This window comes from Nicotiana attenuata, unplaced genomic scaffold, assembly GCF_001879085.1.
Source record: "Nicotiana attenuata strain UT unplaced genomic scaffold, NIATTr2, whole genome shotgun sequence".
Taxonomy (NCBI): Eukaryota; Viridiplantae; Streptophyta; class Magnoliopsida; order Solanales; family Solanaceae; genus Nicotiana; species Nicotiana attenuata.
In genome coordinates this window covers 173,632-199,981 of record NW_017672135.1, presented here as the reverse complement: position 1 = coordinate 199,981, position 26,350 = coordinate 173,632, and the positions used below count along the sequence as shown (strand labels likewise).

Here is a 26,350-nt window from a genome sequence, read left to right as displayed (position 1 = left end):
ACACCTCGCATGCCACGCCATACAGATAATGCCTCCAAATCTTCAATGCGTGAACTATGGCTGCCAACTCCAAATCATGAACCGGATAGTTCTTCTCATGAATCTTCAACTGTCGTGAAGCATAGGCAATGACCTTGCCATCCTACATCAACACTGTACCAATCCCAATACGACAAGCATCACAATAAACTGTATAAGGCCCTGAACCTGTGGGCAAAACCAACACTGCTGTCTTAGTCAGAGCTGTCTTGAGCTTCTGAAAGCTCGCCTCACACTCATCCAACCATCTGAACTGGGCACCCTTCTGGGTTAACCTGGTCATCGGGGCTGCAACAGATGAAAACCCCTCCACGAACCGACGATAGTAGCCTGGCAATCCCAAGAAACTCCGAATCTCTATGGCTGATGCAGGCCTAGGCTAGTTCTTGACTGCCTCAATCTTCTTCGTATCAACCTGAATACCCTCTGCTGATACAACATGACCCAGAAATACAACTGAACTCAACCAGAACTCACACTTCGAGAACTTTGCATATAACTGACTATCCCTCAGAGTCTGAAGAACCACTCTAAGGTGTTGCTCGTGTTCCTCCTGGCTGCGGGAATATATCAATATATCATCAATGAAGACTATCACGAACGAATCCAAATAAGGCCTGAACACTCGTTTCATCAAATCCATAAAAGCTGCTGGGGCATTTGTCAACCCGAATGACATAACCAAGAACTCATAATGCCCGTACCAAGTGCAGAAAGCTGTCTTAGGGACATCGGATGCCCTAATCCTCAACTGATGGTAGCCAAATTGCAGGTCAATCTTTGAAAATACCTTGGCACCTTGAAGCTGAACGAACAAATCATCAATCCTCGACAGCGGATACTTATTCTTGATTGTAACCTTGTTCAATTGCCGATAATCAATACACATTCTCATTGACCCATCCTTCTTTTTAACAAACAACACCGACGCACCCCAAGGCGAAACACTGGGTCTAATGAAACCCTTCTCAAGCAAGTCTTGCAATTGCTCCTTTAACTCTTTCAACTCAGGCGGGGCCATACGATACGCCGGGATGGAAATGGGCTGAGTGCCCGGAGCCAAATCAATGCGAAAGTCAATATCCCTGTCGGGTGGCATACCCGGCAGGTTCGAAGGAAATACCTCAGGAAACTCCCGAACAACGGGCATAGAATCAATAGAAGGAAACTCGGCACTAGAATCACGAACATAAGCCAAATAGGCCAAACACCCCTTCTCGACCATACGCCGAGCCTTCACATAAGAAATAACACTACAAGTAGAATGACCAGGAGTCCCTCTCCAATCTAAACGAGGCAAACCCAGTAAAGCTAAAGGTCACAGTCTTGGCATGAGAGTCCAAGATAGCATGGTAAGGTGATAACCAGTCCATCCCCAATATAACATCAAAATCAACCATGTCTAGAAGCAACAAATCTACACGAGTCTCAAGACCCCCAATCGGCACAATACAAGAACGATGGACTCGATCTACCATAATAGAATCACCCACCGGTGTAGACACATAAACAGGAACAATCAATGAATCACTAGGCATGACCAGATACGGTGCAAAATAAGATGACACATACGAGTATGTAGACCCTGGATCAAATAACACTAAAGCATCTCTATCACAAACCAGAACCATACCTGTAATAACTGCATCTAAAGCCTCAGCCTCGGGACTGGATAGATGAGGTAACATCGGGGCTGGGCCCTACCACCCTGAACTACATCTCTAGGACGGCCTGCAGCTGGCTGGCCTCCACCTCTAGCGGTCTGAGATCCACCTCTAGCACCTCTACCTCCACCTCTAGCACCTCTACCCCCACCCCTAGCTGGCTGAGCGGGCTGTGGAACTGTTGGTTCCTGAACCATAGCACGGGAACCCTGGTGCTGAGAGCTACTCGGTGCTCGAGGGCAATACCTATCAATGTGCCTCGTGTCGCCACAAGTGAAACAAGCCCTCGACTGCTGGGGCTGGCGACCCTGGAAACTCTGAAGCGATGGTGCACTGATNCTTATACTTCGTAACTCACTTTACCACTTGAGCCAATGCTCCAAAGGGTTCAATAATCTCATATACTTTCACAATTCATAATATAACTCGAGCCAATACTCCAAGATGTTCAAAGGTCTCAATTCCTTCCACAAACTTTTCACAACAACTAGAAATCATCACCAAAGCATGAAGAATACAACGAAATCAGGATATTCACAATATAAAGACTCACGGTCATGCTAGACACCAACGTATAGATACTCGTCACCATGCCTATACGTCGTACACAACTAATACCACATAGAAAATAGGACTCAACTCCTAATCCCTCAAGCTAAGGTTAGACCAAACACTTACCTCAAACTTCCACGGCCAACTCAAGCCTCAAATACCGCCTTTCCTTTCGAATTTGGCTCCAACACAATCGTATCTATACATAATCGACTTAATAACATCAATAAATAATAAACAATCCAATTCCAATGCTCAATTATAGCTATTTAATCATTCTTCCCAAAAACCCAAAAATTGACCTCGGGCCCGCTTGGTCAAAACACGAGGTTCGGACCAACACCCGATCACCCATTCACCCACGAGCCCGAATATATCATTTGTTTTGAAATCCGACCCCAAAACGAGGTCAAATTCCCAAATAATTAAAAAGCCCTAACTCTACCCAATTCCCCAATTTTCTACCGTTAAAACCCTAAGATTATTTATAAAATTTGATTAAAACATTAGATAATTGAAAGAAATCAGTTAATAAGTGCTTACTTGTGATTTGAGAAGAAAACCTCTTGAGAAAATCGCCCTAGTCTTCTAATTTTTGAGAAAGTTTGAAAGAAAATCGCTGAAGTTATGTTTTTAAAAAGACTCACTGCCCGACTTCCGCATCTGCGGTTCAGGGGTCGCATCTGTTCCACCGCACGTGCAGAAAAGAGGGCACTTCTGCGGAAATGGATAGGCCCCGCTGAGGCCGCACCTGTGAGAAAAGGTCCGCTTCTGCGGAAAAATATCCGCATCTGCAAAGGAAGACCGCATCTGCGACCCACTGTGTGCACCTGCGGGTCCGCATCTGCGGCCAAAGGACTGCAGGTGCGGTTACACCAGAACTGGTGCAACAACAGTGGTTTCTGCATTTTTTCTTAGGTCTAAAACTTCCCGAATCACCTCTGAAACACTCCCGAGCCCTCGGGGCTCCTAACCAAACACACTTACTAACTCAACAACCTCATATAAACCTATCCGTGCGATCAAATCACCAAAATAACCTCAATAACAATGAATCAAACCTCAAAATCAAGAACTTTTTCTCAAACTTCATCAAGTATCAAATTTAGCAATTTAGGTCCGAATCACGTCAAACGACGTTCGTTTTTCACCAAATTTTACAGAAACATCTTAAATCATATATAAGACCTGTACCGGGCGCCGGAACCAAAATACTGGCCCGATACCAACACGTTCTAATCAAATTTCATTTCAAATTTCCTTAAACAATTTCAGAAAATAATTTCCTTTAAAAATTCATTTCTCGGGCTTGGGACCTCGGAATTCGATTCCGGGCACTCGCCCAGGTCCCATATTTTCCTACGGACCCTCCGGGACCGTCAAATCACGGATCCGGGTCCATTTACCCAAAACGTTGACTGAAGTCAAATTAGCTCATTTTATAACCAAATTTTACCATTTTTCACAGATTTTCATATTTAAGCTTTCTGGCTACGCGCCCGGACTGCACACACAAATCGAGGTGATGGTAAATGAGGTTTTCAAGGCCTCGGAAGCACAGAATTAAAATTAAAAACAAGTGATGACCTTTTGGGTCATCACATCCTCCACCTCTAAAACAACCGTTCGTCCTCGAACGGACATAAGAAGGAAGTACCTGAGTCGGGAAAAAGATGGGTATAACGGCTCCGCATATCGGACTCTTACCCCCAGGTCGATGCCTCAGCAGGCTGACCTCTCCACCGAACACGAGCAGAAGGAAAACTCTTCGACCTCAACTGACGAACCTGCCGGTCTAGAATAGCTACCGGCTCCTCCTCATAAGACAAGTCCTTGTCCAACTGGACAGTGCTGAAATCTAACACGTGGGATGGATCGCCGTGATACCTCCGAAGCATGGACACATGAAATACTGGATGCACGGCTGATAAGCTCGGTGGTAATCCAAGTCTATAAGCCACCTCTCCCACTCGATCAAGAATCTCAAATGGACCAATGAACCTAGGGCTAAGCTTGCCCTTCTTCCCGAATCTCATCACGCCCTTCATAGGCGACACTCGGAGTAATACCCGCTCACCGACCATAAAAGCCACATCTCGAACCTTGCGGTCTGCATAACTCTTTTGCCTGGACTGAGCTGTACGAAGCCTATCCTGAATAATCCTGACCTTGTCCAAGGCCTCCTGAACCAGATCCGTACCCAACAACCGAGCCTCTCCCGTATCAAACCATCCAACCGGAGACCGACACCGCCTACCATATAAAGCCTCATAAGGAGCCATCTGGATACTCGACTGGTAGCTGTTGTTGTAGGCGAACTCTGCTAAAGGCAAAAACTGATCCCACGAGCCTCCAAAGTCAATGACACAAGCTCGGAGCATATCCTCCAATATCTGAATAGTCCGCTCGGACTGTCCGTCCGTCTGGGGATGAAATGTTGTGCTCAACTCAACCCGCGTGCCCAACTCTCGCTGAACTGCTCTCCAGAAGCGCGAGGTAAACTGCGTACCTCGGTCCGAAATGATAGACACGGGCACACCATGAAGGCGAACAATCTCCCGGATATAGATCTCAGCTAACCTCTCAGAAGAATAGGAGACTGCCACAGGAACGAAATGCGCTGACTTGGTCAGCCTATCAACAATGACCCATACTGCGTCGAACTTCTTCCGAGTCTGCGGGAGTCCAGTAACGAAGTCCATAGTGATCCGCTCCCACTTCCACTCGGGAAGCTCAATCCTCTGAAATAAACCACCAGGCCTCTGATGCTCGTACTTAACCTGCTGACAATTCAAACACCGAGCTACATATGCAACAATATCCTTCTTCATCCTACGCCACCAATAATGCTGCCGCAAATCCTGATACATCTTTGCGGCGCCCGGATGAATAGAGTACCGGGAGCTATGGGCCTCCTCTAAAATCAACTCTCGGAGCCCATCCACATTAGGCACACAAACTCGACCCTGCAATCTCAAAACTCCATCATCACCTAAGGTAACCTGCTTGGCACCTCCGCGCTGCACCGTGTCTCTAAGGACACACAAATGGGGATCATCATACTGCCGATCACGGATACGCCCCAATAATGAAGAACGAGTGACCGTGTAAGCTAACACACGACTGGGCTCAGAAACATCCAGTCTCACGAACTGATTGGCTAAAGCCTGAACATCCAAAGCAAGCGGTCTCTCACCGACCGGAATATAAGCAAGACTGCCCATACTGGCTGACTTCCTACTCAAAGCATCGGCCACCACATTGGCCTTTCCCGGATGATATAAAATGGTGATATCTAATCTTTCAACAACTCCAACCACCTCCTCTGCCTCAAATTCAACTCCTTTTGCTTGAACAAATACTGAAGACTCTTGTGATCCGTGAACACCTCGCATGCACACCATACAGATAATGCCTCCAAATCTTCAATGCGTGAACTATGGCTGCCAACTCCAAATCATGAACCGGATAGTTCTTCTCATGAATCTTCAACTGTCGTGAAGCATAGGCAATGACCTTGCCATCCTGCATCAACACTGTACCAAGCCCAATACGAGAAGCATCACAATAAACCGTATAAGGCCCTGAACATATGGGCAAAACCAACACTGGTGTCGTAGTCAGAGCTGTCTTGAGCTTCTGAAAGCTCGCCTCACACTCATCCGACCACCTGAACTGGGCACCCTTCTGGGTCAACCTGGTCATCGAGGCTGCAATAGATGAAAACCCCTCTACGAACCGACGATAGTAGCCTGCCAATCCCACGAAACTCTGAATCTCTGTAGCTGATGCTGGTCTAGGCCAGTTCTTGACTGCCTCGATCTTCTTCGGGTCAACCCGAATACCCTTTGCCGACACAACATGACCCAGAAATGCAACTGAACTCAACCAGAACTCACACTTCGAGAACTTTGCATATAACTGACTATCCCTCAGAGTCTGAAGAACCACTCTAAGGTGCTGCTCGTGCTCCTCCTGGCTGCGGTAATATATCAATATATCATCAAGGAAGACTATCACGAACGAATCCAAATAAGGCCTGAACACTCGGTTCATCAAATCCATAAAAGCTGCTGGGGCATTTGTCAACCCGAATGACATAACCAAGAACTCATAATGCCCGTACCAAGTGCGAAAAGCTGTCTTAGGGACATCGGATGCCCTAATCCTCAACTGATGGTAGCCAGATCGCAAGTCAATCTTTGAAAATACCTTGGCACCCTGAAGCTGATCGAACAAATCATCAATCCTCGGCAGCGGATACTTATTCTTGATTGTAACCTTGTTCAATTGCCGGTAATCAATACACATTCTCATTGACCCATCCTTCTTTCTAACAAACAACACCGGCGCACCCCAAGGCGAAACACTGGGCCTAATGAAACCCTTCTCAAGCAAATCTTGCAACTGTTCCTTTAACTCTTTCAACTCAGGCGGGGCCATACGATATGGCGGGATAGAAATGGGCTGAGTGCCCGAAGCCACATCAATGCAAAGTCAATATCCTTATTGGGCGGCATACCAGACAGGTCTGAAGGGAATACCTCAGGAAACTCACGGACAACAGGCACAGAATCAACAGAAGGGACCTCAGCACTAGAATCACGAACATATGCCAAATAAGCCAAACACCCCTTCTTGACCATACGCCGAGCCTTCACATACGAGATAACACTGCGGGTAGAATGAACAGGAGTCCCTCTCCACTCTAAACGAGGCAAACCCGGCAAAACTAATGTCACAGTCTTGGCATGACAGTCCAAGATAGCGTGGTAAGGTGATAACCAGTCCATCCCCAATATAACATCAAAGTCAACCATGTCTAGAAGCAATAAATCTACACGAGTCTCAAGAGCCCCAATCACCACAATACAAGAACGATGGACTCGATATACCACGATAGAATCACCCACCGGTGTAGACACATATACAGGGACACTCAGAGAATCACTAGGCACAACTAGATACGGTGCAAAATAAGATGACACATAAGAGTATGTATACCCTGGATCAAATAACACTGAAGCATCTCTATCACAAATCAGAACAATACCTGTGATAACTGCATCTGAAGCCTCAGCCTCGAGCCTGGCTGGAACAGCATAACATCGGGGTTGGGCCCCACCGCCCTGTACTACCTCTCTGGGATGGCCTGCAGCTGCTGGCCTCCACCTCTGGCGGTCTGAGCTCCACCTCTAAATCCTCTACCTCCACCTCTAGCACCTCTACCCTCGCCCCTAGCTGGCTGAGCGGTCTGTGGAACATCTGGTGCCTGAATCATAGCACGGGAACCCTGCTGCTGCGACTGAGTACCCACCAACCTCGGACAAGCCCTCCGGACATAACCATACTCACCACACTCATAACATCCACCAGAATGCTGTGGCTGAGGAAACTAAGACTGACCCTGGCGACCTGAATGACCTCCCCGAAAACTCTGGATCGGTGGTGCACTGATGGGAGCTGGTGGTGCTGTAGGGCTGCTGATCAGAATACTGCATGCGAAAACCACGGCCACCTGAAGCACCATGAGAAACCTGAAGGGCTGACTGAAAGGGCCTAAGAGGATGGCCTCTACCATATGAATCTCTACCTCCAGACGAGGTACCACTAAATCTCCCTAAATGACGGGGCCTCTTATCCGCTCCATGACCACCCTCCTGTGATAGTACCATCTCAACTCTCCAGGCCACATTGGCCGCCTCCTGGAAGGATATCTCACTCCCAGCCTCTCTAGCCATCTGGAGACGAATCGGCTGAATGAGTCCATCAATAAACCGTCTCTCTCTCCCTCTCAGTGGGAAGTATAATAAGGGCATAGCGAGCCAAATCTATAAATCTGGTCTCGTACTGGGTGACAGTCATGGATCCCTGCTGAAGGCGCTCGAACTGCCTCCGATAGGCCTCTCGCTATGTAATAGGGAGAAACTTCTCAAGAAATAGCTGTGTGAACTGCTCCCAGGTCAAGGCTGGCGATCCTGCTGGTCTAGCGAAGCAATAATCCCTCCACCAAGTCTTGGCGGATCCAGACAAGCGAAATGTAGCAAAATCAACCCCATTGGTCTCAACAATACCCATGTTCCGAAGAACCTCATGACAGCTGTCTAGATAATCCTGGGGATCCTCAGTAGATGCACCGTTGAAGGTAGTAGTGAAGAGCTTGGTAAACCTGTCCAATCTCCACAAAGCATCGGCAGACATGGCTGCACCATTGTCGGTCTGAGCTACCACACCCGGCTGAACCGCTCTAACTGGCTGAGCTGCTGGAGTCTGAAACTGGGAAGCTACCTGTTCCGGAGTGCGAGTAGCAGGAGTCTGGGCTCCTCCCCCAGCCTGAGAGACGGCTGGTGCTACATGGAGCGAACCTGCCCTGGTGACACTCTCCATAAGGCCCACTAGACGGACCAGAGCATCCTGAAGAACTGGGGTAGCAATAAACTCCTCTGGGACCTAAGCTAGGACCACTGGAACTGCTGGGGCTGGAACCTCGTCATCAAAATCAACTTGAGGCTCCGCTACGGGTACTGTTGCCCTGGGCTGAGCTCTGCCCCTGCCTCGGCCTCGCCCTCTGCCCCTAGTGGGAGCTGCTGCTGGGGGCTCGGGCTGCTGATCGGTAGATGAGGAAGCGCGTGTTCTCATCATCTGCGAAAGAACAGAGTAGAACTTCAATTAGCATTGAGAAACCAAACCGCATGACAAGAAAGAACAAATGTGAAGTTTTCCTAACTCTGTAGCCTCTAGGGGATAAATACAAACGTCTCCGTACCGATCCCTGAGATCTCTAGGTTACATAGGTCTCACACTACTAGAAATCAGGTGATTTCCGTCCAAGAATTTCCGACCGAAATCGGTTGGAAAAAAACCCGACCAAAATCAGTCAATTTCCGACAAATTTCGGTCGGAAATTGGTCAAATATTTGGTCATACTTGTATATAATTTACAAAAATAATTATTTATTACAAAAATCCCAAATTTCCGACCAAATTCGGTCGGAAAGTTCGAAGTTTTTGTTTCCCGCCCAAGAAAAAAATTATATATATTTAATTGACCAACCGAAATAATTATAATTCAATATTTCCGACAGAAATCTGTAGGAAAAATGCTTTTGTACAAATTAAAATATAATTTTAATAATATTTGTGTGTGTAAATAATAAAAAGATTTTAAATAAACAATGTTTAATACATATATCAGCAAAAAAAAATAAAATTTCCGACTGATTTCGGTCGAAAATTGGTCAAATATTTGGTCATATTTGTATATTATGTACAAAAATAATTATTTATTAAAAATTTACCGAATTTCCGACCGAATTCGATCGGAAATTGAACAAATATTTAGTCAACCTTGTATATAATGTACAAAAATAATTATTTATTAAAGATTTTCCAAATTTCCGATCGAATTCGGTCGGAAAGTTAACCAACCGAATTAATTATAATTCAATATTTCCGACCGAATTCGGTCGAAAAAATGCTTTTATACAAATTAAAATATAAATTTAATAATATTTGTGTGTAAATAATAAAGAGGTTTTAAATAAATAATATTTAATACTTTTATATATATATATATATATATATATATATATATATATATATATGTATATACTATACTATACTAAACTATACTATACTATACTATACTATTACTAAACTATACTATACTATTCTATACTATACTATACTATATTTGGTCGAATATAGCTTTATATATATATATATATATATATACACTATACTATACTATACTAAACTAAACTAAACTATACTATACTATACTATACTATACTATACTATACTATACTATACTATACTATACTATATATATACATCTTAATATAGTATTATATTCGAAATAGTATAGCTTATATATATAAGCTATATTCGATATACTATATACTATATAGACATCTTAATATAGCTAATGTTATATCGAATATAGCTTATATATTATACACATAGTATATATGCTATACTATACTACACACACACACACACACACACACACACACATACACAGATATACACACACACACACACATCTTAATATAGCTTATATACTATACACACACTTAATATGTATATATATATATATATATATATATATATATATATATATATATATATATATATATATATATATATATATACACACACACAATATATATGCTATACTATACTATACTATAGTAATTAGTAAGTGTATTAGTTGTAATTAGTTTATAGATTGACATTACACTAAGTATAAGTCCTTTTTTCGATTCGATCGTAAATTGATAATTACATTACGTAGAAGTGTATTAGTGATAATTAGCTTATATAAATTGATAATTACACTAAGAATAAGTGGATTCGTCGATGATTTATTCTAAATTCATAATCACACTACCTAAATGTATAGTATTTGGTCGGAAAAAAAAACCGACCGAAATCAGTCGATATATATATATATATATATATATATATATATATATATATATATATATATATANTATATATATCCGACCAAATTCAGTCGGAATTTAAAAATTAAAAAAACATTACTTTCCGACCGATTTCGGTCGGAAATAAAAGTTGACAGTCATTCAACACTTTGAATTCCGATCGATTTCGGTCGGTACACGTTTGCGATCATCATTTTTCCGACCAATTAAAATCGGTTGAATTCGGTCGGAAATAGCGGACGGAATTACACTGTTTCTTAGTAGTGTAATTTGACAATTCATGGTTTTATTTGTGAGTTTGCGAATTAATACTCCCTCTCCTTTTCAATTATATGACATAACAAATGTCATAGGGGTGTACATGGACCAGATCAGTTCGAATCTTATCAAAACTAAACCAACTTTATCGATTTGGATTAGTTCGATTTTGTCTAATTTTTCGGCTTTTTTTAAATTTTTTGGTTACAAGTATATTATTTGAATTTTACTTTGTTAAAGTTATAGATAAAGTTTTGACAAGTGAATATATGTTTAGTAAAAATTAAAAAAGTTGACAAACATATGATATATTTAAATATTTTTATGGGAGATTTTTTTTAGTAACACATGGTAGTTATTTTCTTATCGTCTAACAATAATTTTCCGTTGATGTACGCTTTCAAGGTTAATCGAATATAATAATTAAGTATAATAATCAATATGATACCTATATAATAATAATTTCTGTTTAATTTTAAATTATTGAAATACCATTTCAACTTTAAAAGATATAAGAATCTTGCATATGAGTATGTGTAACGACCCGGCCGGACGTTTTAAGTATTTTAGCCCTGATCCCCTAATTTATGCTCCCTCCATGTTATATTGTGGTTACGTAACTTTCCGGGATGCTTGGTGCCTGGTTCGGGAGAGTTTCTGTGTGAAATGGGACACATAGTCACTAAGTTGGAAGTTTAAGTCGTAGAAGTTAACCGTAGTTTGACTTGTGTGAAGATTACGCCAGAATGGAGTTTTGACAGTTCCAATAGCTCCGTATGGTGATTTTTATCTTGAGATCGCGTCCGGATGTTGATTTAGAGGTTCGTAGGTCGTTTTGACGTGATTTGGCGGAAGTTGGAAATTGGAGGAATTTGGGAAGTTTGACCGGGAGTGAACTTTAATGATAACGGGGTCGGACCGATTTCGGAAGTTGGAATAGATCCGTAATGTCATTTATGACTTGTGTGCTAAATTTGGTGTCAATCGGAATTGTTTTGATATGAATCGACGTCGGTTTCGAAATTCGGAAGTTCATAGTTCATGGGCTTGAATTTGGGTTGCGATTCATAGAATTTGTATTGTTTGATGTGATTTGTGGCCTCGAGTAGGTCCGTTCTGTGTTTTGGAACTTGTTGGTATATTCGGACGGGGTCTCGAGGGGCCCCGGGTGTGAATCGGATAGAAATTGGATCATTTTTGGACTTAGGGAATTGCTGAAGTGCTGTTGTTTTGGTGTCTTCGCACCTGCGGAGGGTCTGGCCGCAGGTGTGGTCTCGCAGGTGCGCCTTGGTCATCGCAGAAGTGGAGGAGCCAACCCAGGCCTGGGTTTGCAGGTGCGGGCTTCTGAGCGCAGGCGCGACCCTTTTCTCCGCAGAAGCAAAATTTGAGGAGGGGGCCTGGGACAGTACAGCAGGTGCGGTCTCTTTCTCCGCAGAAGCGGGTTCTCAAGTGCGAGCCATGGACTGCAGAAGCGGAACCCTCAGACTTAAGTAGAATCTGCACCTGCGAAGGATTTTTCGCAGGTGCAGCGTCACAGAAGCGACCCAAAGGCCGCAGAAGCGGTAGTCGCTGGGCGAAAAAGGGGATTTTTGAGGGTTTGATTTCATAATTTATTTTGGGATTTTGAGAGCTCGGAGGCAAAATTCAGAGGGTTGTTCAATGGAATTGTTGGGGTAAGGATTCTTGACTCGTTTGTGATAATTCACATGAATCTACTGTTAATTGCATCTTCTAATTAGTGTTTTGGAGTTTAAATTTTGGGGGAAAAGTATAGAAGTTCTTAGACTAAATTTTCGAGTTTTGAAAGGCGAATTGAGGTCGGATTTGAATAATTCTTGTATGGTTGGACTCAATATCAAATGGGTGTTCGTTTTTATAATTTTGGTCGGGTCCCGAGACGCGGGTCTGGGTGACTTTTTGGAGCGATTTTTCAATTCTTTTCTAAAATCATAATTTCTTTATTTAAATTAATTTTCTATAGTTATATTTATAGTATGAAATTGTTTTGGCTAGATTCGAGCAGTTCGGAGTTGGAAAATCGAGAGAAAGGCCTTCTAATTGATTGATTTAGTGTGGATTGAGGTAAGTGATTTATCTAACCTTGTGTGGGAAAAATTCCCCTTAGGTTTGGTGTTGTTGTGATAAATTGTGATATGTGAAGGCCGTGGACACAAGATGACGAGTGCGTACACGGCTAAATATTGAAATTTCGATTTTAACAACGTAGTTTCCATTTCATGCCTTAATTGAGTTACTTAGCATGTTATAGTCACCATGTTTAGTCTAATTTCATATGTCTACTTGTCTTATCTCTATTTGCAACTTGTTCTACTTGTTTAGTTGAATTACTTGCTTTTTCTTAGTTCAGTGTTCATGATTTAACTGTGGGATTCTTTACTTGAAATTGTTATCCTGGAAATATCTTGCTGTTGAGTTTGGTGTTGAGTTGTAAAGGTCGTGGGTTCGCTTGAGGCAAGGTGCAAGTTGTGAAATATTGCTTTATTTAGTTGTTATGTCTTGGCATTGTGTTATTGTTGAGGTGATTGTTTGGTTGTGTGCACGAGGTTTCTGTCATTCTGTTGTTATTATTTGCACGAGGTTTCTACCGTGCGGTTGTTACTATTTGCACGAGGTTTCTGCCGTGCCATTGTGATTATTGATATGCATGCGGTGGTATAAGGTCTGGGTGTTGAAACGCATGCAGTAACATAAGGTGGGCTTGATACGCGTGGCTAGTAGGGGAACTACTAGAAGCCATGTGGTGTGATAAGGTGGGTGAAACGCGGGATGCTATTTCGGGAAAATGATTTTCAAACAAAAAAATATAAAGGCTCCCGCGGTGATACAAGGAAAGACTATGAGTTATTTTTATAATTTGGGACTACTAGGCGGTACCTCGGGAGTGCTCCTGTTGATCTTCTCTATTTGCTGCACTGGTTTGTTGTTGTTACTTAACATGTAACACTCTTGTCTTCCTTTCGTGTTGTATTAGATTTCTTGATTCCATGTTGTTATCTTCTCGTAAATTATTTATTGTTTGTAATTACCATCATATTATTATATCCTCTACCTTATTTTCTTATTATCTCCAACAGGGCATTGACCTGACCTCATCACTACTCTATCGAGTTTAGGCTTGACACTTGCTAGGTACTGTTGACAACTTTAACCCACTGTCAGTCATTCGAAAATAAACTCATCCTTCAAAGAATTGAAATAAGAATAAAAATAGGGAAAATACCATCAAAAGAAAAGAAACACTAAGAGACAAAACTGTGAAGTCGTTGCGAAGACTCTTTTTAAGAAGGAAGGCTTTGATTAAAGAATTCATATAATGGATGGCAAATTCCAATATAAATAACCCCAAAGTATTTCTAAAAGAAAGTTGAAACAATTCTAAGCACTGAGTTGGAGTACAACTTCTCTGCAATCATGCCAAGAGTACCACCGCAACAGCAGCAGAAAAGTACAAATATGGAGGAGATAAAGAAGGGGGCATGGTCTCCTGAAGAAGACCAAAAACTGAGAGCTTATATCATGAAATATGGCATTTGGAATTGGAGTCAAATGCCCAAATTTGCAGGTCTTAGAACTAAAACATAATTGATTCATATCATATTTCATTTCAAATCATTTATATCAGTATATACTTTTTAATGGTTCCTTCTCCGATTTCAAATTTGCAGGGATTTCAAGAACTGGGAAAAGTTGTAGACTCCGATGGGTGAACTATCTTAGTCCTGATGTTAAAAGAGGACCCTTTAGCATGGAAGAAGTCGAAAGAGTCGTCAAAATGTATCAGGAAGTTGGAAACAGGTGAGAATTAATTTATTAATTTTCCCCACACATGACACAACAGAGCATTAAATTAATGGTAAGTAGAAGTATCTAAGAGAATTTCCTTGTTCTATACAGATGGTCAGCCATAGCTGCAAGATTGCCAGGAAGAACAGACAACGAAGTTAAAAACTTGTTCCACACACACTTAAAGAAGCATTTGGGAGTTAAAAAGAGTACTAGGGCAAGAAGCAATAAAAGAGTAGTGAAGAAAGCCAAAGGAAATGAGAAGACAAATACGATCAAAGCTCACAAAAGACTTGTCAACACCAGTTTACTATCACCTGATGTTTCTTCACCCTGCAGCAGCACTATAACATGTGAAGAAAACCAAATGATGGATGTTGTGAATTTCTCACAAACGTACCTGAATTGTTACAGCGTTAGTTCACTTCACGATCAATCAGATATTAACGTCGAAAACACAGTTATCTTTGAGAGCAACCCGGAAATAGATGAAAATATAGGTGTTGATGACTCTGATCAACTTTGTCATCAGTTTGATCAGTACTCCCATGCATGTTCCATTTCTGATATTGATACAAGCTCTACCGATCAGTTCGATATGAATTCCTTCTGGCTTGATATAATTAGGGGTTTAGATCATTTTATTTGTAACAACATAGAAATATCCATGTCAAGTCCTAGTTTTTGTTTATCTTTCCTTTTACAAAGCCATAATCCTATATGTTCGTTAAACATGAAAAGAAAATCTATATCTATATATATATATATATATATATTAAAGGAAGAAAGTTTGCATCGTGGTTAAGTCAAGTGGCAAGCTAATATAAAGCTGCTTGGCAATTTAGGACAATGATATTTGTTATACACATTTAATTTAAATTGAAAGATAAGATGTTTTAATTTAAAAAAAAAGATATTAAATAAGATTCTTTTGATTCTGAATGGAAAGAAAGTTAAGTTTAAATTGATTGATTAATTAGGAAAGCTAATTAACACAAATGTTTCAATTCAAATGAGAGGCCGAATGAGTGAGGCGAATTGTTCTAAATAGTGAGAAATGTTTTTTTTTTTTTTTTTTTTTTTTTTTTTTTTTGAAATTTGAGTCAAAATAAAGAACAACTGAAAAAAGGAAAAAAGTGTTTGTTATGATAAATAAGACTAAAAAAATTTGGTTTGAACCCATAATTATAATCACCGAGTTGTTGGATTAACACTAACTTTCATAACTATCTTAGGTGATTAATAGTGTTTACTTCTCCGTGTGCCCCTAAGACGTTAATTCAATAAATTTAAAGTATAGCAAATGTGAAATTAAGATTTATATGATATTAGTAGTGATAACAAAGAGTGACAATATAAATTGAAGTATCAACTTGTACTTGTATGTTGATTAATAAGTGAAAATTTTATTTGGTGATGAAACACTTTCTTCACCAATATATATATATATATATATATAAGTAATAAAATTAAAATTGTGATTAAGTTAAGTCGTCGTGGCACGCTACTATAAAGTCACTTGGCAATTGAGAATAATATCTATAATAATATTTTATTTTATTTAAAAATTGGAAGATAAAATAATTTTTTAAATTTTAACGGAAAGAAAGTAAATAAAATTCTTTTTAAGTCTAAATAGAAAGAAAGATAATAGTTTTTAATGATATAGCCAACTACCTATCTTAACTAATAAGGTTTTTTCAGAAAAAAAACTAATTGAAAGATAAAAACAGCACACCTATCTTAACTAATTATAAAGGTAAAGATGGAGATATTATCAACACATACTACGAGTACCACTAATCCATTCAGCTAAAATATAAAATAAAAATAATAAATAAATAATGCTCAAAAATATTATTAATAAATATAAATATTAATCTGAGCAGTGAATAATATTTTTTATTACAAGAAAAAGAAAAAACTAAATTCATCTATTAATAGGAGTAGCGGACAATAATATGAATAATTCTAAGTTATGTATAATGCAATAACATAAACAAAGAATAAAAAAATATAAATAAATAATTTCAATAGTAGAGGTATATTGAAGAATAAGATTTATTTGATCTTTGAGAAGAGATTTTTTTTTAAAATTATTATGACATAAGTCATGGATAAGATACATGTAGTTGAAACCATTATAAAAGATAAAACTAAAAAAAATATAAACAATTGCATAATTCCCAGAAACAAATTACAAATATAAAAAATATAATTTAATTTCTTATATAGTTAATTTAAGTAGAAAATTAAAAGTCAAACTTCCATATAAATGAAATAATTATATAAAACTTCATAGTTGAGGAAAAAATATAGAAGGGTGGGGGGGGGGGGGGGGTCGATAGAGATAGTGTGAGTAATTTATATTTTGAATTAATTTAAAAATAAATCTATAAATCATGCTCAATTAGCATTTGAGTTTTGAGAATCACGATGTGTGTTGTATATAGTTTGAATTTGTAAAGCGATTCTAAAAAAAGAATGGTCATGGAAATACAGTTTGATTCGATTCATTTTAAAGCAACTCCAATAATGTTGAAAAGGAGTTAAATCATCCATAAATTTACACAAGAACACAGGAGCTAATGGCATACATATTTGTGGAGATAATGTTTTAAAGTACGAAGCTACACGGATAGTAGCTGAATTAAATATCATTGTATTGCCTTACGGTAAAACAAATTATCCAACATTTTATAGTTTATTTCATATCTCAGTTGTTTGGAATCAGTACATACACTTTTTTGTTTTTTACTTTTTTATTAATGCTAGCAGTTGCTATGCTATAATAGATAGAAAAGGGAGGATGGATTATTCTCTAATGGCTCAAGTATGGAATATGACTTCTTAGTCCGTTGTTGATATTTACATTTATGTTCTCTCAAATTGTATGAGTCAATTGATCAAGCAACTTTTGGGATCGCTATATATGTTAGAATGATATAAATTTGGTTAGGGTAAACATATAGAGGAATATAATTGCACTATTTGGAATTGCTATTTACACAAGATAAAGTAAATTACAAAAATTACAAGCTAAGATTCATTTAGTTAAAAATTACATTTAGGAACTCATCTTCTTTTAGGACATGTGCATGGCAAAAGAAAAATATTTAAAGCAGATTGACATTTAGTTAATTATAAAATATTAATTCTTATAAAATGAATTGCTAAATAAAATTGGAATCCATAAAATTGAAGATTTTTATCAAATATTCTTACTTACAAATATGAGAACAACCCACTATGTCACAAGAGCATCATCTAAATTGTTAAAAATAAAGTGACTTTAATTATGTGGTTAAAATTAAACTGACATCAAAATTATTGAGCAAATTATGATCCAATCGTTCTATATGTTGGTAACTTTCAAAAGGTTAGAATATATTGGTTGTCAATAAATTATTATGTATGTATATATTAATTTATCACAACGTAATTTTATTATTGTGAGAAGTCATTATATTGAGAAAATAATAGAATATATTTTTTATAATTTAAATTAAGATATTATTAAATATTTTTATTAGTTGTTACTCCATATATTACTCCACTCCGTTTCAATTTAGATGAGGTAGTTTGACTTGGCATGAAGTTTAAGAACGAAAAAGAAGATTTTTGAAACTTGTGATCCTAAAAATATTATGGAATAAAAGCTTCGTGAGGCCACGCGTAAAATAAAAAATTTAAAGTTAAATTATTTTCAAATATAAAAATATGTTATTTTTTTGAACGGAATAATAAAAAAAAGTTACTTCATGTAAATTGAAAGGGGAGGAGTATTTATTTTTCATATTATATTTTCATTTGTTTGTATACCGACTATATGTGTGGTTAAAATATTTAAGTTTATGCTAATAGTTATTCATATGATTTTTTAAAATTTACAAATTTTAGCAGGATTACACTGGGTATGTTATCATGGTTGTTGATGATGCATGTCCAAGCTAATTTCCTCAAGGAACAAAGAGTTATTTGCTGCAGTTTTATGTGATTTTTTAGTTAGATATAATATCCAAGTGCAGTCAATGATAAGAGTGATTTGCAGGGTTTCGAATGCGGTTGATGATGCATAGTAGCACTTACTGCCATCAAAATTCACAAGAGAACTTGAGGCGTTTGTCCTGCACTCTATAAATGACGGCTATTCCTCCTGAAACTTGCAGATTTCATGCGTCTTATTGCCTATTTTGCACAAAATGCCATTGAATTTGCTTGTGAATATACACTTCTGGGCTGAAGTCGAAACTAGTTTGTATTTCGTCATCTCTTCTTCCACCATTCTCTTCAAGGTGTCCCTGATATCTCCCAATGCCCAAGTTACTGAGATGTGAGGGCGTGGATCCTGCCATCAAAATCCAGAAAAATTGTAATTTCCACTATCATGGGAAGAATCAATTACACTGGCTAAAAGTGAAAGTGGCAGTTAAAATAAACATAGATGTGGCCAGACCTTGTAAAATTCCGGAAGATTGTGAAGTTTGTAGACTTCATTAACAGCTTGGATTTGCTTTCTTATCTGAGGCGCACAAGATAAAGTAAGTTTCCTCCCCTTGCCTCAAAGAACTATATTAGCAAGAGATAGGAGGACGAGGAAGAACAATAAGCTCTTATCTAACTTGACATGAATGATGCCAGAGGGAAAAAATAGTAGATAGCTTAGTTCAAACTCATTGTTCCATAATTGAAGACATCAAAAGATGAACATCCAGAACAAGCAAACACCAGCTAGAAGCTCACCACTGTAGAGCATTAATTGACCAAAACTAAAGCAGGAAAACCTCAAACCCCACAAAGCAGTACCATGCACAAATCAAGCAGGACTTGTTTTACATACAAAATTTCAGAGAATCTAACTAGTCGAGCAGATCAGTCTACTGAAAACTCTCTCCTCTTTCAGCCAACAATACATATTTAGCACACTCTTCACTAGTTTATTTATAGTTTTATGTATCCATTCACTCCATAACCTGGGATTGCATCCCTTTGCTCCTTGTGTTTTGGTTAAAATTTAAAATATCAAAAGTTAATGTATTGTCCTCCCTTATCAAAAAGTTAATGTATTGTCCTCCCAAACTTGTTGGTCAACCTATTATTATGACTTTTATAAAGACATCAAGCATTTGTCATCCTCCTTCCTAAACTTGAGGCCGACCAATTATAATTGGCTGCTGCCATAAAGACATCATCCATTTCTTATCTCAATCTCCACCTATATTGCGCGGACTCTCCAAAAAGATGCCGCACCCGTGTCGGATCCTCCAAAAATACACTATTTTGGAAGGATCCGACACACACCCGGCCAGTGTTTTGAAAAGTGAGCGCCTCGTCGCTTTAAGCGAGAAGCGAGGCGAAGCGAGAAGCCGTCGCTTTTTCCTAACTGAGGCGACACGACCAGCAGAAGCGATCGCTTCAGCCAAGAAAGCGCGAAGCGACCCAGAAGCGAGAAGCGCAGAAGCGATCGCTTCTGTTCAGCGAGGTCATTTTAAAATAAAATAAAAGGTTTGGGTTCTTGTTTTTACTATACAAAACAGACCCAAAGTGAAAAGACCATTCTTTTTCTTCTTCCCAAGGAGCAGCCAGCTAGGGTTCCAGCCTCCAGGTAATTTTTCTTCTTTTATTCTTCTTTCTTCTTCTTCTTCTCCTTCTCCTTTTCTCTTCTCTTTTTCAGTTTTTCTCGTCCAGTCGTCTGCACATCTAGGGAAGGTGCTGGTTTTTTTCCCCCTTTTATTCTTCTTATTTATAAATTTTAATATGTATCTTAGTTTATATTTTCAGTTTTATCTTAGTTTATATTTTCAGTTTACTTGATATTTTTAATGTGTATTTCAGTTTATATATATATATATATATATTCAGTTTATTTGATTATGTGTTTTCTTATATCTTAATAGGGATTTAAAAATGTCTCAAAGTTCGAATTGCGCTTCACTTCAATGAAGCGTGGGCTTCGCTTTTGAAGCGAGGCGAGCCCCTGTCGCTTTTTTTGCGCTTCTCCGCTCTCAAAAACACTGCACGCGGCAAAATTTTCGGAGAGTCCGAGCAACATAGATCTCTACCATAAATCCATTGGTAAAAAGAAACTTTATCATCCATTTCTTTTCTGAATTACTATAAATCCAGTTAAAGAAACTTTGGTTAATAACATTGCAATTGACACGAGTATAGGCACTCTTCATTTTGCTTTCCATATTATTGATGTTGTTTTGAATAGCTTTATTCGACAAAAATACCAAGCATACCTTAGCTCAACTAAATCTTCTAACTGATGGTTGACCTTTACTTCTTCATTCTTTCTGTTACTGTGCATTTCTGGTTGAATCAATATTCAGTTTCTCCAGATTCACTTAAAGCATGTTCCTAAAGTAAATGGAAAGGACAAAGCCTTGAAGCTTCATCAAGTTTGTGCCGAGATTTAATAGTATTGTGATCTCTTGGAATTCTAGGTGTTATTATCCCCATATTCTAGCCCTGCGCCGTGCAAGCTAAGCTTGGTATTTAAGTGGAGAAGGTAGAGGGGCGGGCCCACTATCCAAGAGTTTCGAAGGCTGCGATTGGTCCTAAGGTTGGCCCCAAATGGATTTCTCGTTCATCAAAAACAATCCCCTTAATCTACTTTTGACATTTTCATATAGGCTAAATTTTTCATAGATGTTACTTTTAGTTTCAGTTTATCAATGTTTATGAAGACAACAAACAATATCAGTTGTGAACATTTTCATAAAATCTATTCGAAACCCTATCAGTAAAAGAAGTTTATGGAAATACTGGCCCTAAGAGAAAAAGGTACTACCATATACAGAACCTTCTATGTAGCAGATGGCTGCGGCAGTGGGAACTGGGAAGAGGAGGGCTGGACAATACAAATAAGCAGCAACTTCTATACAATTTCCCGGTCAGAGGGAAATAACCTTTCTTAGTTATATGACTGTACTTCTAGTTTATCTTTACTTAGACTAGTCATGATTTCAAAATTACCAGTCCTAGTATCACAGTAGACCCTAGAGGCAGCTTTCAACCACATTGATATATCTTAATGAAAACAAAAAATAATCATACAGGTCATATTATTCAGAACACACTCATGGACTATTTATCTACACCATTAAATACATGAATGCAAGTTAGTTGATCCAACTAAAATTATGAAGCCTGTTGTATTTTTTTTCTCTTAGATATCCTTATAACCACCTCAGTAACAAGGAAAGAAAAGGGTTATGCTGGTCAGTTGGGAAAGAGTAGGGTTATGCTGGTCAGTTAGGTAGTCTTTTTCCATTCTACTGAGTCGTTTTTTCTCAAGTTATGTTACCTTTCATTAACTCTAAATTTGAATTTTGGAAACACAAGCATGTGCCTCAGATATCTATCGTATAATAAGGAGCCTAAAAGATGTACCAGCAACAAACTTCTATACAAGGAGCAAACTTATGACTTCAAGCATTCTCGGGTGCTCAGCTAGAAGTGGAGACATCCAAAAACAGTAAAACATTTTTCCAACAACAACTACTAAAGAAATGTCATTTTCCATACCTGGGCTAAGCCTCCTGCTACAACTTCCAGTGACATGAATGTGCGAGTTGAATCATCATTGACAAAGATCTCCCATTTGTTAAAATCTATCAAATACCTATGTCCATTATTAGACAACGGTTACCAAAAAAACTACAGGTTTTACCCAAAATAAAACCAGAGCATAGCATGAATGGCTTCACTAATGCCTCCTAACCTCCTCTGAAACTGAAGCTTCTGGCGTAGCATGTAGACCATTGAATTAATCTGATGCACACGGATTGGGACAGTTCTCCCCAAACTAATGTGAAACTCTCTACCCAACACCACTTGTTCAAGCAGGGTCTCATCTCTCAACAAACCACTTAATGGTATATCGACATCAACAGCATGTAGACTAGGTACAAGTGCTGTGACCTTCTTTAGAAAACGGGCCAGCTCCTTCCTTGTTGTAGGTGGTACATGAACTAGAATGTAAAGAAAAATTAAGAAAATAAGTGTATATCAACCTACCAATAGACTAACCAATATCAATATGGCAAAAAGAGATGAATGGAAATTGCATTATTGGGTTATTCTGCTCTTTGCTCAATTCAAAAAAATAAGATTAGAGGAAGCTGAAATGCTCCCTAGACTCGGAAAGTAGATGAAATTACCGGGGATGTAGACATGTAAAGCATAATTGCCTTCAACGTGAGGAAAGCTTCGAACGCGATTGACTTGACTGCTTGACAAGGAGTCCAAAGGGACTTCACAAGCAAAAGATCAAACACTTGGTGAGCATAAATTCTCAAACAAACGTCTTGTATCAGTATTTTCCTGCTTTTAAGTAAACTTTGATAGTAATGCAAAAGAAAAGTTACCAAGAGAGCTGGGCGGGTGAAGGAGTGCAATAGGAGGTGGAGGCAGAGGGGCCACTGTTATCTCTTCGGTAATGGATGCGGAAGCTGACGGCTGTGGAGGAGTGGGATTGGACTCAGAGTCGGAATCGGAAGAATCGCCTGCATATGAGGCTCTCAGCGCTTCCATATAGCACTCCTTTTGGTTCGGCCTCAGTCGATTAATCCCGCAGCCTCAACCGTCACTGATCAATCTTGTCCAGACTTCCAACTTCTTTCCCTTTAAATTTCTTTTTTAATTCATCCTATTAATAAGAAATTAATTACTGTACTTAGTTTTTATAAAATTATTTTCCACTGCATTTATAAGTAGCTGATGATACAATTAAACAGAAGCAATAGACTCGTGTGTATAGGTGTTGCAACTAGGATAAATTTCATAAATAGTCACTAAATTATCTATTTTTTATCAAAGTTACGTAACTTTATTTTATCATATAAAAATCACAATACTCCCATCAATGTTTCAGAAAAGTCACAATGACTAGAAATATAACCTTTCGGTATATTAACATATTTTTTTGGGCAAAATACAAAATTTGCCAGTCAGTCAAAATTAAATTATGTCGCTACCCAAAAAGTATATAATACACATATATACAAAAAATATATTTATTAGTTACTATTTTTTGGAGTGACTAAAAATAACATTTCTCTATTTGCTAGTATAAATCATTCGATCGACACATTTCATATCTAAACTCTTTTTTAAATCTAATGAAGACTCGGCCCTACATGAAAAAATTACCCGACTCTACAAACGTAAAAATTGCACGGGGCGCCCTATTTTGGCGCTCCTTTTTAACCTGTAGCCGCTTTGTCTTTCTGTTTGCACCCGTACCCGTTTTTTTGTTAAAAGCCATTTGAAAAGACCATTTTGCCCTTCCTTATTAAAAAGACTACTTTCTCTCCAAGTATTCGCTAGTCCTCTACTTTCTCTGTCTCTCTCTTCCGTTATTCGCGTTTTTTGAAGTTCTTCTCTGAAATCAAACGGTTTTCGTCGTTGTTTTTTATTTTTCAACTGCTAGTCGTCGTTGTTCCCACATTACGATTTAATCACAGGTACATTGCATTAACTTTCTGGGTTTTATTTTACGATTTAATTTCTGATTTTGGTTTTGATAGTCATGTATTTATGATAAAATATTTTCTTAGGGTTTAGTTTGATAGTCATGTGTTTTTAGGTTTTTTGAACGAGTGTTTATATTGTTAATGAAAATTCTATAATTTCTTCTGTGATTAGACGTTCAAATTTTGAAATTTTTTGAGAGTTAAACAGATGATACTATAGTTCAATGATATATTAGATATGAGCTGAACTTTTTTTCATGTTTTGGCATTATTTTTGGATTTGAATTTGTGTTTTGTTTTTTGTAAAAAATTACAGCATGTTTTTTTGCTGAATGTTTTGTGCTTGTAACTGGTGAAGTTCTGCTTTAGGAGCTGAAGTTTTTGTGTTTGTAACTTGTGAAGTCCAGCTTTAGGAGCTGAAGTTTTTGTGTTTGTTACTGGTGAAGTCCATCTCTAGAGCTGAAGTTTTTGTTTTATACCTGTCGAACTTCAGCTCTATAGCTGAAGTTTTTGTTTTATACCTGTCAAACTTCAGCTCTATAGCTGAAGTTTTTATTTATACCTGTCGAACTTCAGCTCTATAGCTGAAGATTTTGTTTTATACCCGTCGAACTTCAGCCTTCCTATGTATTGAACTTTTAACTGATCTTTTTGATAATGTCCTGATGTTATTTTTTGTATCTTTTACTTTTTTTGAACAGATGGCTCCTAAAGCACCTAAAGATCCCAATGCAGCTAAAAAAGGCAAAGCCCCTAAAGCACCTAAACTACCTGTAATAGCCTAAGGTCCTTATATCCCCTCTGCTCCACCTACAAAACCAGGACAAAGATATTATGAGTTTGAAGATTGGTTTAACTCTAAGGGTTCCTGGAAGGGGAACCATGATTTGAAGAAGTTCATTGCAAGTTTCTTGACTCCTACTCAATAGCATAAGCTTAATAATGGTACATTTAGATACATTATGGCTATGGAGAATTTGCAATGCAGCATGAAGTTGGTGCATTGTCTGTGTCTTTCTCGAATATTCACGAATGACCGAGACTCCATTAGTTTCAAGATTTTTGGGCATGATGTCTCCTTCACCCTTGAAGACTTTCACATTATGTGTGGTTTGCGGATCATAGCACACAATGTTGAAAGACCAATTAATTGAGAGAGCAATCTTCTGAAGCGGTATTTTGGTAAGTCCAAAGGTGTGACTTTGAAGAATATTTTGTGACGACCCGGCCGGTCGTCTTAAGAATTTACGCCCCGATCCCCTATTAACTGCTTACCCTAAGTTCATTTCTGCTATTTTGGTTTGCCGGGACATTCGGTGTTGAGTTTCGGAGAATTTTGGGACACTTAGTCCCTAAATGAGAGCTTAAGTGTTGAAAAGTGATCCGTAGTTGGAACAATATGAAGACGACCTCGGAATGGAAATTCAATGGTTCCGTTAGCTCCGTTAGGTGATTTTGGGGTTGAGAGCGTGTTCGGAATGTATTTTGGAAGTCCGTAGCTCATTTAGGCTTGAAATGCCGAAGTTTGAATTTTTGAAGTTTCCGGTCCGATAGTGAGTTTTTGACCCGAGGGTCGGATTGGAATTCCGGAAGTTGCAGTAGCTCCGTCATGTCATTTGGGATGTGTGTGCAAAATTTTAGGTCATTCGGACGAGGTTTGGTTAGGTTTTGATCGAAAGCGTGTTTTGTTGGAATTTGAAGTTCTTACTTGAATCTTTGATTAATTCTGGTTTTCAGCGTTGTTTTAGGTGTTTTTAAGATTAGTACAAGTTCGAATAAGGTATTAGGTGGTATTGGTGCTTTTGGTTGAGGTCCCGGGGGCCTCGGGATGATTTCGGGTGGTTAACGGGGAGATTATTGAAGTGTTGCAGCAGCTGGTTTTTTCATCTTCTGGTATTTTTTCTTCTGCGGCTTGGGAACCGTAGAAGAGGAGCCGCATAAGCGGCTGGATCATTGCAGAAGCGGTTTGGGCAGAGTTTCCAGGCGTCGCAGATACGGAGAAAATTCCGCAGGAGCGGCCTCGCATCTGTGAGAAAATAGCCGCAGATGCGGCCATTTGGCTTTTGTTTGGAACCGCAGAAGCGGTGGATAATCCGCACAAGCG

The 26,350-nt window shown here is 38.7% G+C and overlaps 2 protein-coding genes across 2 annotated transcripts; one reads left to right on the top strand and one right to left on the bottom strand.

The window, feature by feature from the left end:
- The first annotated feature begins 14,392 nt into the window (after nt 1–14,392).
- LOC109211993 (transcription factor WER-like) lies at nt 14,393–16,003 on the top strand. Its single transcript, XM_019375593.1, has 4 exons — nt 14,393–14,543; nt 14,647–14,776; nt 14,876–15,355; nt 16,000–16,003. The coding sequence occupies exons 1-4, from the start codon at nt 14,393–14,395 to the stop codon at nt 16,001–16,003; spliced, it is 765 nt and encodes a 254-aa protein (XP_019231138.1).
- Nucleotides 16,004–18,741: 2,738 nt separating this feature from the next.
- On the bottom strand, nt 18,742–23,485 carry LOC109211998 (U6 snRNA phosphodiesterase). Its single transcript, XM_019375602.1, has 6 exons — nt 23,140–23,485; nt 22,933–23,025; nt 22,494–22,743; nt 22,298–22,394; nt 19,221–19,286; nt 18,742–19,112 (listed from the first exon to the last, which is right to left on the bottom strand). The coding sequence occupies exons 1-6, from the start codon at nt 23,303–23,305 to the stop codon at nt 18,912–18,914; spliced, it is 873 nt and encodes a 290-aa protein (XP_019231147.1). The 5' UTR covers nt 23,306–23,485; the 3' UTR covers nt 18,742–18,911.
- Nucleotides 23,486–26,350: the final 2,865 nt, after the last annotated feature.

What these genes read in the sequence shown, in the direction of transcription:
- LOC109211998 (XM_019375602.1), bottom strand. Translation starts at nt 23,305, where the DNA reads ATGGAAGCGCTGAGAGCCTCATATGCAGGCGATTCTTCCGATTCCGAC. An exon ending in TCACCCGCCCAGCTCTCTTG is followed by an intron (nt 23,026 to 23,139) that starts GTAACTTTTCTT and finishes TTGCTTGTGAAG; the next exon opens with TCCCTTTGGACTCCTTGTCA. An exon ending in AAGCTTCAGTTTCAGAGGAG is followed by an intron (nt 22,395 to 22,493) that starts GTTAGGAGGCAT and finishes TAATGGACATAG; the next exon opens with GTATTTGATAGATTTTAACA.
- LOC109211993 (XM_019375593.1), top strand. Translation starts at nt 14,393, where the DNA reads ATGCCAAGAGTACCACCGCAACAGCAGCAGAAAAGTACAAATATGGAG. An exon ending in TCAAATGCCCAAATTTGCAG is followed by an intron (nt 14,544 to 14,646) that starts GTCTTAGAACTA and finishes TCAAATTTGCAG; the next exon opens with GGATTTCAAGAACTGGGAAA. An exon ending in TATCAGGAAGTTGGAAACAG is followed by an intron (nt 14,777 to 14,875) that starts GTGAGAATTAAT and finishes TGTTCTATACAG; the next exon opens with ATGGTCAGCCATAGCTGCAA.